General features: G+C 35.5%; 1 protein-coding gene across 5 annotated transcripts; it reads left to right on the forward strand.

Annotated features, from left to right (window-relative positions):
• Positions 1 to 365: 365 nt before the first annotated feature.
• On the forward strand, positions 366 to 8,316 carry LOC112284806 (uncharacterized). 5 transcript variants are annotated; one of them, XR_016504081.1, is made up of 9 exons: positions 366 to 758; positions 1,174 to 1,336; positions 2,818 to 2,997; positions 3,140 to 3,272; positions 3,621 to 6,705; positions 7,269 to 7,329; positions 7,438 to 7,661; positions 7,795 to 7,980; positions 8,187 to 8,316. XR_016504081.1 is itself a non-coding variant. In XM_090251700.1 (8 exons), the coding sequence occupies exons 4-8, from the start codon at positions 3,155 to 3,157 to the stop codon at positions 7,853 to 7,855; spliced, it is 3,549 nt and encodes a 1,182-aa protein (XP_090107826.1). In that variant the 5' UTR covers positions 500 to 914; positions 1,174 to 1,336; positions 2,818 to 2,997; positions 3,140 to 3,154; the 3' UTR covers positions 7,856 to 8,102. The 5 variants fall into 5 exon arrangements, 1 of the variants encoding a protein (XP_090107826.1); XR_016504082.1 differs by having other exon boundaries at positions 446 to 758; positions 7,795 to 7,984; XR_016504079.1 differs by having other exon boundaries at positions 467 to 914.
• The last annotated feature ends 7,224 nt before the right edge of the window (positions 8,317 to 15,540 follow it).

The following is a 15,540-nucleotide window of genomic DNA, read 5'->3' on the forward strand; positions in this document are numbered from 1 at the left end:
TCGAAACTAACAACATATCCAAACTTGTTCAAAACCACAAATATGTATATTCTTTCATAAAAAAAATAGAAAGTGGAGATCTCAATGAATCTCTTATCACAAAACGACATCGCAATCTCGAACAAGCAAGCTCACATTTACAAATGGCTTTCTCTCTCAAAATTGCAAATTACCAAAATAGCATAAATCTAGAAACATCTAATCATCCTGGAAGAGGTGGAGCGAGTGGCATCGAGGTGGCAGGAAGGACGTTCAGGACCCAGATGGAGTGCGGCACCGAACCCAGAGACCGGGATGGAGCCGAGCAAGGGAGAAGAAGGAATGGGGAGGTGATCTGACGGGGCAGCTGGGATGGGTACCTTTATTCCAGCACGGGCGAGGGGAGTCGGGCTGTCATCGGGCATCACCGGGTGGGGAGGGAGACGATGAGGAGGAAGAAGAGGAAGAGAGGGAGAGGACGAAGGAGGAGGAGGACGAGGTCGTAAGCATTGCCTCGGTTTTCTGCGACGCTCTTGCTCCCAAACCGTGTTTCCGTGTCGGGAGTGGTTACCGCTAGATCGCTAAAGCCCGCTTCCCTCGCGTTCTTTTCAGGGTGTAAATTTCTCGCTCTTGGAAATGGTACTCTAATGTCTGTGGCCTCGACAGAGAGCGAGAAAGAGAGAGAGAGCGGGAGAGGCGGAGTGACGGAAGGTAGGAAGAAGGTGGAGCTGTGGTGAGGGAAGCCGAGATGGAGCGTCGGGATGTGTAGGGCAAAGAAGGTGCGGCAAGTTTTTCTTTGCGTAGCACGGGTTTCGAATTAGGTGTGTTGGATAGTGCGGTGATCAAGTTTTTTAGGGAGCTACGGTGTGGAGATCTGGAGTCGATTTAGATCATGGTTCAAGGTTTAATGTTTTATTCAGGTGGAGTACGCCATGGTAAGAGTATGCAAGGGCGGGTGATGGATTGGAAGTAGTGGTTTGTGGCATTGATGGTTTCGCGGAAGGTAGGTTTGGGTTGATGCGATGTTGAGTTGAGTGCGTTGGTGTGAGTGGGGGGCGTATCGCATTGGTTGGGAATTCGGTGCTGGTCGGCAGTTTCTGGAGCGTTGGGATATTGTGCTTGAAAACGGCTGCATTAACATAGTCTTTCTGGTTGCCGGACTAGTTTACCGACATTCTTATTTTCTTGTGCCAGGAGATCGTGGCACAGCAGATTGAAGGGATTTAGATTTTTTCCCCCCTTCTTTCATCCTGCTTCTATTCAATGTGGTTGCGACTGGGAGGCTGCTTTTTGGATCAGGACTGTGTGAGGCGGATTCTACAGCACAGCGATTAGCTCTGCTGTCATAAATAATCAGGTGATTTTTCTGTTCACTGCAATTCTACAAGTGAGTTTTAATCGAAGAGAAATCAGACAGTGCTAGGCCTGCACGACGTCTATATGTCTGGTTCGATAAAATTAGTTCTCGATGTTGGTTGTAGTCATGTTTATGTGTGAGTAACGGATTTGTACAATAACATTAGGCTTCGAAGTATGTAAGATTTTGTGTACATCTTGAGCTATTCTATTCTGGTTTCCCGTTCAGAACGTGTGGTCAACCAAACAACACTAGCTTCCCGACGGAGACAACAATATCACTGCTCACTGTTGAGGCTCTCGATGATTTTTGTGATTGTAGTTGATACCTCCCACGACATATCCGGCCGTGAATCCGTTTTCTAAATCAAACCTCCGTTATGTTTTGGGCTCTGGAAATGGAGCTTACTTTGTCTTAATTAGAAGTCCCCTACGTCAATCCTGGCCTTTTGAAACGAGGCAGCGATGAAATGGAAGGTTCATTTATCCTCGCTGTTATTAACCCTCCCTATCAGCCTCCGTTTTCCGAGGGGAAAGTTCAAGCCAGGAGCCGGATCAACAGGCTGGTGATTGGAAAAGATTGTTTACAACATATCTAGCTTTTATCTAGCATGTGGTTTAACTAAGTAAATGCTTCAGATCACTTGAGTTCTGTGGCAGGTTGTAGGTGCCGATCCCTGTTAGATGTCCCTTATATAATTCCACTTGTACGTTGTGGTTTCGAGAAGTGAGGCATTGAAGTCGACTTCGCAGCTTGGATTGGGATCATGAAATGCGATCTGTAACTGTCAACTGATGCAGTGAATGCATGTATGGACGTTTAAAGATCTCATGTTCTAAGCTTGCCGAAGAATGGTCATGAAGAATGATTAAGATCTGTAATCATTGCACAAGAATCGTAGCATAATCTAGATACTGAATCCAAAAGAACACGACAAAGTATATATAGTTATAGAACTTTTGTTCGTCATTATCTGATTCCTTTTTACGTGGGGCGGCTTATACATCGAAGTTCAGAGTAAGAAAGTTGTCGACTCGTTTTGTGGGTAGCTTGAACAAAGGTTACGTGCAATTTATGAACCTCTGTTAATACATTAGCTCCATCCTCAGCATAGCGGAACGTAAGTAGTCATACTTTGCCGGATTTATGGATTTAATAGTCAGGACATATTCTGGTTCCGACATCCTTAGATACACTCCTACTGCAATTAAATTAGTGCTTGTGTATTCCCTGGAGTGTTGCAGCTTTTTATCCTTGAATCGTATAATCCAAATCTTACAAATAAGACCGTAGTGTTTATATGATACATACTTCATTACTGCTTTTCCTAAAGCGATCAATTTGCTGTTTTATAGTTCTCTCTAATGGACTAGTGTCACCATATCAGTGCTCTTGAATTGATTTTTTCACTTAGATTCGAGTTGTTGCGAGGCAGAGCAAGTTGCAAACCTCCTCAGAAGGCAATGGCTTGTGATGTTCAGAAGAGAGGCAGTCAACGCGATGGGGACAATCAGGGAATTATTGGAGTATTATACAGGCGGTCAAGTTTGTTAGGAATGTGGTGGGTTGAAATGTGTACCTATCGCTCTGTGCTGATGTACGCTGGGATTGAAGTTTGAAAGAAATGCGGTGGAGTTGAGCTACGGGTGAAGGGCAAACAGGTATCCTAGCAAATGACGAAGTTCTAGTTCTTCTTGGATGCGATGATTTCTTAAAATTGTTTCTATTCTCTATGTATACTGAAACCTGCACAACGAGGGATACTAGGGAAGCTCAAGTGCTCTTTTCGGGTTTCTTACGCAGATTTGTAGCTGGGCAATGGCTACAATGGATAGACCTCGGATTGTACGGTGTCCTAGGTGTCTTGCACTTCTGCAAGAGCCTCCTCCAGGAACCCCTTTATACAAGTGTGGCAACTGCTCCACTGTCCTGAGAGGTATTTCTTCTTCATTGAGACGTGGCCTATGAGAACACCTGTTTTTATCAAAAGGAAACTTGTCACTTGAATGTTTTGCGTAACGTTGTCAGTCCTAACATCTTCATCAAAGACTCAGTAACTATTTCGATATTAAGCTATTTTTATTGTGTGAATTGGACGAAATAAGTAGCATGCATGATTTATTATGAGTTCGTGCTCTCATGGGGTTCAACAGAATTGTTTTTTAACTCGTGACCTTCACTGAGTACTGAATACCACTTTTTCCTGGCATTCGGTTTGAAAATGTGTGTTTTCCTCATTCGCATGTTAAGCCTGGTCTATTATTGTTCTCTCAATGTTTTGCAGCCAAACATGCTGCAACTGAGGGCTCTGGGACTAGAAGAGTATCGGAGCGTCCGCAACGGCATAATAGGAGTAATCCAGCTGGACATCCTGATAGTGTTGATGCTAGGTCGTTGCCCGCTAAACCAATGCCACCTGATCACATGTCAAGTCCCGCAAATTTAAACGACCGTAATGATATTAGAAGTGGAACTGGAATGAACAGACCTACTGCGGTCGCTGCTCGAAAAAATTCACCTAGTTACTCGGTACACCATGGTAATCCTGGACCTGGACCTCCCACACGTATGCCAAACAACATGAATGTAAACCACGACAGCGATCACAGGTCTGCGCATGATGATCGCAGTCTTTCTCCACCTAACCCATTGACAGTTCGTAGAAACAGAGATGATGATGTTCGTGGTAGGGAGGCTCCAGCAAATGTGCCTCAAACTAAGGCTTCTAGTCCAGTGAATGGAGATGTTAATTCTGGTAGAAGCCCATTCAGTCACGTGCATCACAAGGACCGGTCTCCTCCAGGAGCAGTGCCTGTGAATTCTTCAGCCGTAGATGATCTAACAGGCGAAAGAATGGGGCGTATAGATTTGCTATCTCGAAATGCACATACCTATGTAAACACTAATTCTCGTCTGGAGACTTCAACTACAGACCTGGTTGTTGAGGGAGCTTGCCCCAAGCCTCAACCAGCGAATATGGCGAGCGAGTCACCAAATTACAGGGAGAAAGAGAAGCAGAGAAAATCAGATGATGAAGGAGATAATGATTTTTCTCCCACGAGAGCTCTTTCTGCGATTCAGAATGCAGGTCCACTTTATAAGCTGAAGGAGCGACAAAAGCTTGGGCCGGGACCTAAAAGCAGTTTTTCACCACGTGGTTCTCTAGGAGGTCCTAGCAGCAGGGGTAGGAATAAGTCCCTAGGGGACGAATATTTGGAAGGAAGACATACTGACTTGGTTCATGACAAAAACCTAGAGTCTGGTCCTTCCTCAGGTGGACCAACAGAAGAGAAGCCTGGTTTGCATCGGCGACAGAGCTCAGACAGTGTGGCCATCAGCGCTTTTGGAAATGATATCTTCGTTGGCCATCCAGGTCTCCATACCATCAGGAGACGGGGGTTTGAAGATCATGTCACGGGAATAGATAAATCCCCCGAGGAAGAGTCGTCTGTGCGTCGTTTATCGCCAAATATGAACAGAGTTATTCAAAGTGCAGGGGTGGCAGTGGATAAACAGAAGAGCAGAGACCATTCACCAAGCGGTCGAGTAAAGGAAGTGCCGGAAGTACATGGTCGAAATTCGACTGCAAGGATCTCGTCATCTGATATTATTAGTCAGTTGAACGACACAAATAGTGAATTATCAATTCCATCAGAACAAGGCCTGCCATCTGGTGGAGATATATCTTTGGTCCAGTGGAGGCAGCAAAAGGATCTGAGTCACGACGAATTTCACAAAGAAAAGCTTGTTATCAAAAGGGATCCTTCTGACGACGAGCGCAAATCTGGAGAACTATTGGTTGGTCAGTCCTCGAGAACGGGCAGAATGTATTTGTCACCTTCTCGAAATGTAGTGATGTCTCCACCTGGTTCTTTTCCTAAATATTTAGGTGGAGGTTTTCAGCTACATCCAGAGCACTTCTCGAAATCACAAGAGCGCTCACGTCAGGTCTCAGATACTCCTTCGATTCAATTAGATGTTTATGGTCTACCTGATGTTTTGGACTATGATACTAGTGATGATTCGTCCAATGTGGACGACCCTGACCCCTACCCGATTGATTCAAAGCTGCACTCCGAAGAGCTTAAACCACCCACCCTTTCTCATAAAAGACAAGGGGACCAAGTAGTTGAGGTTGGTGGTGACAGTGGCAGATCGGATTACGAAGAGGAGCAAGATCTTGCTGAGACGAGATCTGATTCGAGCTCTGAAGAGCGCTTGGACGTCACTGGTAAATTTGGACCCGTTGTATCTAGTGGTTCTCCTCGTTTCTCTCCTCATCTTTCTCCCGAATCAGTTTATAGTGCCAATCAATTTCAAGCACGCGATCAACGGGAGCAACCGGTGCAGGAAAATCTCAATGGGCCTTCAGAATCGTCAAATAGTGTTGGTTTTGGCGAAGAGAAGGTGAAAGGTTCAGCTTATTCTTTGCTGAAGGGGAAATCTCAAACAATTAGATTGCAAATTAATTTCCATGTACCTGATCGTATTCATGTTGTGTGTCGACATTGTAAGCTGCAATTGGAAGTACCGCAGAATCTTTCTCCGAGCGAGTCAGGTGTACAGAAACTTCGCTGTGGTTCGTGCTGGAAAATATCACGCTTTCGCTTGAATCACTTACTGGAACTTTGTGGAGGTTCATCCCCAGCTGCAAGTGACAATTCACCCGAATCTTCTTTCCGACTCGGTTCGAACAGCTCTGATGGGTATTCCGGCACAAGGTCCAATCGAGAAACTGGATCTCAGGATCGAGTGGTGATCCGTACACAGTCAGGAGCTAGCCTTCCCGTCCCACCTTCAGGGCGACATAATCCACGTGCTGCTTCAGGATCTAAGTTAGTAAACATGGTTTTGGGTTCAAACCTACCATCCGAAACCTCTAAAACCTCATCTCCAAATACCTCTGGAGACTTGGGCCCATCTGAGAAGATAATGCGAAGTGGAAAGGAGAATGCTGACTTGCCTCCATCAAGTGAGGCTGAGTTAGTTCATACGACACTCTCACCTACATTCTCCAGCACAAGTCAGGATGTAGGGACAAGTCGTCAGCAGAAGATATCACCAGATCGCAAACTGTTGCAATCTAGCAGTGATTCTGATGAAGAGAAAGCTTCGGTTCATCTAAAAATTAGACCAAGTGCTTTACCTACACCGATGAGTGCATGGCCTCTTGATACTCCTGACTTTGATGATGGACAGGAGCTGAAAGGTCTTAAAGCGTTCTTCAAACGAAGTGTCAAGGAACTGACAAAGGGGAAAAAAGCCAATCAGTATCGTCGCAAGGTTGTAGTGAATGGTCATGCTCTTCCTGATGACGTAGTCAAAAAAGCTGAGGAGTACGCAGGATTCATACATCCAGGCTCTTACTGGTAAGTTGCTTCACCGTCATACATGATAGCTTTTCATGTGGTCAAGAAGTTTTGGTGATTCGGTATGCTTCTGATAATCAGTTGCTAAACCACATACGTATTACATGTACTATAGTTTGTACTTTAGCTTCGAAGTCACCTATAGTTTAGAGCTTAATTGGTCTGATTATTGTAAGTCTTGTACTTCATTATTTTTTCTCCTTGAATATTATTGATATTGAAGTCGGAAATATCTGTGGGTTTGTTGCCACCATTGAATTTGCTTCTTGTGGCACTGTCTGCAAACCGTAGAAAATAAAGATGCAATTATAGTGCTTGGAAGCATTATTATTGTATCATCATTTTCTAACTATTCACTATTCTTTAGTCGATTGGTACGAATTCATTTGATTCCATAGCTGATTTGGTCTGGTTTGAGTCGTTTCTGGCAGAATCTGTCAATATATTGCATTTAATTCTTGTTTAGCATTGGATTATCTTTGAAGTGCTAGCAAATTATGCTGTCAAGCTAGGTCTGTTATTTTGTGAGAGTATCTGAGTTCGCGATCCGTTAATATTTGCAGGTACGACATTCGTGCTGGGTTCTGGGGGGTCATGGGGGGACCTTGTCTTGGGATGATTCCGGTGAGTAAAATAAATTCTTCAACGAAGTTTCAAGCTTGTGCAGTGCTAGTGTGCTTTCTTGAAGCTGTTATCGGTTACAAGGTCTCACAAAGTATCGCATGTGTGCAGCCCTTCATTGAGGAATTAAACTTCACATTGGCTAGGCATTGTTCTCATGGGAAAACTGGAGTATTGGTAAACGGTAGAGAACTACATCATAAAGACTTGGAGCTGCTGAAGAAGCGTGGTTTACCAGGAACTCCCGGAAAATCTTATAATGTGGATATTGATGGACGTCTTACAGAAGCAGAAACAGGGGTTGAACTTAAAGGTCTTGGTCGGCTGGCACCAACGTACGAGCCCAGCGTTTTCCTCGTTAGCTTGAAAGTGAAATTTGTTACTACTTATATCAGCTGCAGGTTGTTCTTGGAGGTGTTGCAATATTCCCTGCAGTGTCTAGCACTAACTGTGATATTTCGTTTTCAGGTTGGAGCAGACCGGTAGAGGTCCAGGCATGTGGGTACCAGAAAGTCAAAGAGTTTCATAATTGTCCTCGGAGATTGTGCATAGTATCCATGGCTTCTCATTTGAAGGTATGATTAGTGTCTTGGCTTGGTGTCCTCGTTGGACCCGGAAGTTGGAACCAGGATATTTTTGCGACAATTTACTCTGGTAGGTATGCCATCTTACTTTTCTGTCTTTTTGAAGTCCCCTCAATGCTCGAGAACTGTTCGGAGTTGCGGTGATGTGTTGTGCCTTATCACATCACGGAAACTTATTTTTATATATTCATCTTCATCATGTTGAGACACGAATGTTTTACATTTTGTACTTGAATTTCTTCAGTGATTGATGTGTTTCTTGTGATGATTTTGCAGGCATTAGATTAGGAAGTCACGTCCAATCGTGACTTGAAATCAAGATCTAGTTTTTGATTGGTCTAGCTTGGCTTTTTACATTTGCTGTACACCTCCGTTTATCGTGTGATAATGAATTTTTTTTCGTATACATTATTAGTCCAATTTGATGACAGATGGTGGGTGTTCTTTGTTTCTGTTTCATCAGTGGACAGAGGATTATTCATTCTTGCGTTAGTGGAAAAATGAAGGTAAATATATCTCTAAGACTGAAATGATTTGGAAGTAGGATTTTTTTAACAGGATTTGGTCACGGCAAGTCTAGATTTTACAGAACATTTCAAACGTATGAAGGTTTATAGGATATTTTCTAGAGGTGGATGTTGTGCAGCATGAGTAAGATGTGAAAGATAAGTAATATTTGTGCATTAATCACGAACACTGTAGAAAGATTGTATTCAATTGATAACTTTTGTAGGCTAGTTACCAAGTGATATTCTTAGGATGGGGAATGATGATGCGGTTCATAAATAGTCAAGACTTATTATGTACATGCCACTCAATTTTGTTGTTCTAATCCTATTTTAAAGAATAAATTTCCTTGTAGCAATTGATTTCCATCCCCACAAAAGTATTTAGGATTCCATTGGATTACATATTATTTTAAAAGCAAATCAAGGGACCTCAATTCTAATGTGCATATGTATACATGTAATGAGTTTAAAAATTGTCTTAATGTTTGTACTTATTCCATATCTTAACTTATTGCAACAATTTTTTGACTATTAAGTCAATACTTTCTTGGCTCTACTTTTGCCTTCAAAAGTGCCTCCATACAACATGGCTTGCTATCTACAAGGTTGAGAATGACTTTTTAATTGTTTCTTCTTAATCTTCTTCTACCTTCTCCTATAAATCTAATATCTTAGATAGTTGAGTTGGTCAAGCATTCAAACAATATTTGAGATGCTCCCACAAATATTCAATTGAGTTGAGGTCCAAAGAATGCGCTAGCTATTACAACAAGCCAAATTTATCAAAATATTCTTTTGTTATTTTTGAAAGTGTGCTTTAAATCATTGTCTTTCTAAAAAATCACATTATTGATATCCATGTTTTAATAATCCAAGGTCTCTATGAACTATTTGAATAAAATTTTGTAATAGAAGTTTGCATCCATATTCTTTTTAATCTTGGTGAAATAACATATGATATAGGTGGTCATGCAATTTCAAACCACTACCGTGTTAGGTGATTGTCCAACAAGTATGGTTCAACAATGCTTCTAATATCAAATTACTTTCCACTTTCTTCTCTCTTATCCAACCTCAACTTGGTCTGGTTAGACTATACAAATTTTTGCTAGTCTTTAATAATTGAGTGCTTGAATTATTTGGCAAAGTCCAAATATGTTTGATAGTGAAAATGTGATAACAATGGCTTTTTGGTTATTGATGCCACTCATAATCCATTTTCTTGAGCATATTACTTTACTATTTAGGCATACATAACCATATTGGTGTTACTAGCATGATTTGCAAAAACTTAAACAAAAATATCTACCTTATATGTTATAATATCATATAAGATTTTTTGCTTATTGACATTAGATAAAACTTGCAATTAATTTGTCTTGACATCAAAACCCCATAAGGTACACCTATTGGAAATGCAACCAATTATTTCAAACCTAATACGAAGTTGAATTGACACCTTATGTACTAAAAGCCCATCTTTCAATAATTTTTTTTTTTTTTTTTTTTTTTTTTTAATACAACAACATGCATAATAATAATGAAACAATCTAAGTGAGTGTGGTACAATTTTTAGACCAATAATGGTATGTATGTATGTTAGTAGAAGAGTGCAACAAGGCCTTATATATTAAAGAAACAAAAGAAGTGCAAAAATAAATGAAGTGGTATAACAATGAAAGACAATGGAGATTGCAATTGTATTTGTAATGAATAACAATCAAGGAGTCAAAAAATTATCTCAATAAGTGGCACTTATATATATAGAGAACTCTTCATCTACAAATCTAGTTTATAAAAACCTTTTAAAACAAAGGCTCTTGAATTACATACTTACGACTTTACTTATACATATTTATTTTTTTATATCACAAAAAATTTAAACTAAGTCAAATTTAAATATATATATTTTAAAATTATTATATATGTTCAAATGATAAATACTTTGTACCAATTATATTAATTTAAAATTTTAAAATTATAATCAAATCTTTAAAAATATAAAATATGATATAGAATATTTGTCTTGATGCTTATACGAACTTATTTTTTTAATATTATAATTTATTATAAAAAATAATATCATCAAATAAATAATTCTAAATTTATTTAAAATATTACAAAATATATTACATATATTTTATTATTTTATCATTTTTTATTTTTATGATAAATAATAAATTGATTTATACATTACCATTTGTTCAAAACTTTAGAATTAAATAGAATTTTGATACTAAAGACATTATTATTTGTATTCTTTAATATCTTGATGGTTCATATATTATTATTTATATTATTTATATGATTTTTTTATGTTGGTTATTTTTATGATGGTTATATTTTAATATTCATATTATTTATATTATGGTATATCTACTATCTTATATAGTTAAAAACAGTCATACAAAAAATAAGATGAATCTTTATTAACTCTAGTACATATTATTAATATGCAACCAAGTTGATTTGTTCACTAATAGAAAATAAAAAAAGTCTATAATAATCCAATTCATTATTAGAATGATTAATTTTATATTACATCAAAATAACCACATCTTATTACCAACTTGGAATTGAAGTTGCTTCTTCTAATAGACATTTGCATTGAACTTTTGTTATCCTAAAGCTTCTTTTAATTATACCTTTATTGTTGTATGTAGTATTAAGAATTGATTTGCCAAATATTTTGCTAAAAGACTATCAATTTAAAAATAATAAAAAATGATCAAATCATAGATGAAAACCATAGTTAACTTAAAATGGTGATTTTTGAGTAGAATAATTTATCATATTATTATAGGCAAACTTTAATATTGGTAAAAGAATTTTCTAATTACCTTAATAATAGTTGATAGTACATCATAAGAACTGCTATAACATTTGATTCACTTGATATTGTGTTGTAATACAGCTAATGGATGAAAGAAAGAAGAAAAAATTACATTATACTTGAAGAGAATTAGTCATGAATCTGGGTAGAAATATGATCCCAAGCACTAAAACATACCCCTACAACTAAATTGTGATTCTTTTATCAATTAAAAAATAAATTAGAGAGCAAACTTATTAGGATTTGATTAAGCATTAATATTAAGTGATTCAAATTAATATTGAATTTTTTAGAGCTTTTTAATATAAAAAGGGTTTAAAATGGTTTGTATTTTAAAAAAATAATAGAGAGTTTATATATTTAAGAATTTTTAATTATTTTAATATTTTGATAGGTGAAAACTTGTGAGTTTGTGCATCTATTTTGTCTTTAATTTTTTTACTCTAAATTGACTTAGAATCTAATAAAAAAAAATTACTAAATTTATGAAGAAATACTTTTAACTCTATTTATTTAGAAAAGTATTCAATCATTACTAATATATATTTGTTATGCCTCTTAGTCATTAATAATAGTCTTGTAAAATCTAGATTCGATTGATATCTTAGCCCCATAATAAATAAAGGTTGAAAAATTGGCATTAGTATATTAAATAAAGTATGGACCTTGTTACACATTTACCACCTAAAAAAATCCGATGTATTTCTTCTTGCATGCCAACCCACCAATATTAACTCTATAGAAGACTATAAGCTTATTTCATCTTAAAATATCTCAACTCTTTACAGATGTGTAGTACTAACTTTTCATGTTCTTGTGGCCTTAGTATCACACATTTCTTCTCATTTGGATTCTTCTTAAATAAATGAGCCTCCTTCCATTTAAATTATTTGGTTTGTTGTTGGATCCTATTTCTTTCTTTAGAAGTTATTTCAAGTGGTAATTCTTTGATCTTTAGATAATGCAAAATTTGTCTATCCTTAAAAACATCTTTGATGCCTTTAGACTCTTTTCTATCTTCTATTTCATTAAAAATATCTTTTGATGAATTTTCATTTATTGCTAATAAACTAAGATACAACAATGCATGCTATATAGATACCTCTACCTTATCCTTTCTAATTCAATACCTAGCTCATATAGAATTCCTTTGACTTAGGCATGGATTTCTATTCAATCCATTTGCATCTATATTTACCAATCTTGCCATATGCACAACCTTGAAGTCCTATTTTTATAGCATAAAGGCCTACCTTGTAAGTTTTTCAATCAGTTTATTAGATTCTATGAGCCATTTAAGTAGTTAATGGTTTATTATTAAAAAAATTTACTACTATATAAATAATATTGAAAGTATACAATTTCCCATATTGTACCTAAATATTCTCTTTTATACCTAAAGTAATCTAGTTTATATGCAACTGATGTGGCCTCCTTGAAATAGGCCTTTGCATGATTGGTGCTTTAACCAATTTTATCTTAAGTTTTATTAAAGCTGATTCTCGTTCATCACTCTATATCTACTCTTGAACATTTTTTATAAGCATAATTAAAGACTTTGATATGCAGCTATAATTTGCAACAATTTTTTAGTAATAATTAATTAATCCAAGAAAATTTCTCATTCAATTCATATCTTTGTAGCCTGGAATGCTTGCCAAGGCTTCTACCTTATTCTTCACAAAACCAAGGCCTCCTAAATAAATTTTGTACCGCAAATATTCTACATGTGAATAAAAGAATATATATTTACTTAGATGCAACTTTAGTCCATGATTTATTAAGTATTCCAACATCATTTTAAGATTTTTTCAATATTCTTTCTTTTTCTTGGTAAAAAAAAAAAGATATCATAAATATAATATCTCAAAAAAATAGTTCCATAAGCACTCTATCAATCATCTTTTGGAATTTAGCAGGTACATTTTTTATTTTAAATAGTAGAAAATTTTATTTATATAATCTATCTTTTTTAAATACATCAATCTTCTAAAATATTTTCTTATGTCTATTTCTTTCTTTCAATGGTAGTTGATAATATCCAAATATCAAATCCAATGTATTGAAGTTCTTTATATATCTAAAAATATCAAATATATTTTTAAAAATAGATATGTTATATTTATCTAATTTTTTTCTTTTTTTAGTAGATATATACTTGCTATACATTGACTCTTCTATCCAATATCTAAAGATGTCTTTTTTAGAAGATATTATAGTAGTTGATGCATATTTTTCATTATTTTTTTTTTCCAATTTTGCATCTAAAAGTACCTTAATTATAGATTTATTAATTCTTTTTTTACTATACTAGACCTATAAGGTTTGTAAAAAATAGGAGCATCATCTACCAACTCAATCCTTACTTCTTATCTTTTAAGAATATCTAAATCTTTCAATCTAAAAGTAAAAAAATCTTTAAATTCTTTTAATTTTTTTTTCTTGTCTTGCCTTTCTATTCCCTTTTCATGCCTCATATTTGATTTCCAATTCTCTGCTATTAATAGTAGCTTTTCCTTCTTTGAAGTAGATGACACTCTTAGTGGTTATTATGTAATCTCAATAGATACATGGTTTGTCTTTTCTATAGCAAACATGTCCAACAAAAATCTCATACCATTATTTGTTTTGGCATTTCTATTGACAAATAATTTTTAAAAATTATTATTGGAAGATATAGCAAAATATCCCTCAAGTGGTGTTTCTATACTTTACTATTTTTAAGATTATAATGGCTTTTGTTTCTTGCTCTTAGCTACAATATCATCTATTCTAAGATGTGGTAGATTATGTATTGCAGCCTATAGCTTTAAATATAATGACACATATGACTATGTAATGTAAAAATATTATTTCTCTTCTACAAAAATAGCTAATATTTATGTCAAAAAATTCAAATCCATTGCTTGTCAAAATAACATTTATTGTTGATATTTATAGATAAAACTATCAAGTAACTAAGATTTAGGATTTAGGGTTTAGGGTAAAAGTATGCCATGGGATTTCTCACTAATATTTCATTGTATGTAGGTTACTAGAAGATAATCTCAATATTCTACCTCTAGCCAAGTCCTTGAATTCAAAATCAAAGATATTATACTAATAATTGATGGCTTATACAATTAATACTCCTTCAATTCTTTCTAACAGCCTCTTGAGCCGATGATAAGCATCACAATAGGTTTATTTTTTCTTCAATTAAAATTATTAGAGCTTTAATATCTTATTCAACTTCTAGCCTCACTAGTTCAATCAAAGCACTTCAAACAAACTCAAAATAAAGTTAAATAATGATTGTTGTTTCTTATCTACTTTGATTTTATACTTATCTCCTTCTAAACTTTCTCTATCTTTAATCTTCATCTTAGGATCTATATTTTTTCTAATCAATAAAGTGCCAATATCAACTCTTTGACCACTAATTTTTATTGGTCCTCAAAATGAGTTCTTAGAATTTGACATCCAATAATTCTTGAACATCTTGATTTTTACTTTTTATTGGACTTTAAATTTTGAATGATTGTACTTTGAAGCACCTTTTTAGTATTAGAAGAATACTTGCTAGGTGTTGTAAGGATTGAATACTAATCTCTTCTTAGCTTGGCTATTATACTCAGCTCCAAATTCAATGATAAAGTCATCAAGTTTAATGGTGTTTACAATACCAAAAAACCTCTATTTTTCTTAGATGGCTCCATAAACTTGCTCTATTTTTTTTTGTGCTATTGAAATTTAATGTACAACCACCAATATATTTTTTTAAATAAATAATTAATTTCTTTTATTATAGGTGATTCTATATTTCTAGTAGTCTTTATTATTCTACTATCACAAGTTAGCCTTTAATCACTAATTATTTTATTTTTTTCTTAATTCTTTAATTTCTAGAAAATTAAGAATTAAATAAGACATACTATTTTTAGCCACATTTCTAAGTAGATCTAGTTTAGAATTATTTTAAGCCTTTATACAATTATTTTATTGAAGTTGTTGAGGCCTCATTAGTAAACTACCATGGTTTATCAATCAAAATTCTAATAATTTTTAATATATTGCAAAAATATTATGATTTTCAACTTATTATCAAAATCTAGTGATTTTTAATATATTGCAAAAACCTTATGATTTCCAACTTATTGTCAAAATCTAGTGATTTTAAACATATTATAAAAACCTTATGATTTCCAACATGTTTACCAAAATCCTATGGTTTCCAATTTGTTGCTAAATTCCAATGATTTCTCCCACCAATCAATGACTCAATTTAAGCCACTTCTATCTTCATAGA

The sequence above is a fragment of the Physcomitrium patens genome, chromosome 7 (genome assembly GCF_059467195.1).
Source record: "Physcomitrium patens ecotype Gransden chromosome 7, ASM5946719v1, whole genome shotgun sequence".
Classification (NCBI taxonomy): domain Eukaryota; kingdom Viridiplantae; phylum Streptophyta; class Bryopsida; order Funariales; family Funariaceae; genus Physcomitrium; species Physcomitrium patens.

Excerpts from the sequence above, each read along its gene's own strand:
- LOC112284806 (XM_090251700.1), top strand. The coding sequence starts at position 3,155 with ATGGCTACAATGGATAGACCTCGGATTGTACGGTGTCCTAGGTGTCTT. Across the intron at positions 3,273-3,620 it reads CTGCTCCACTGTCCTGAGAG|CCAAACATGCTGCAACTGAG; the intron begins GTATTTCTTCTT and ends AATGTTTTGCAG. Across the intron at positions 7,330-7,437 it reads CTTGTCTTGGGATGATTCCG|CCCTTCATTGAGGAATTAAA; the intron begins GTGAGTAAAATA and ends GCATGTGTGCAG.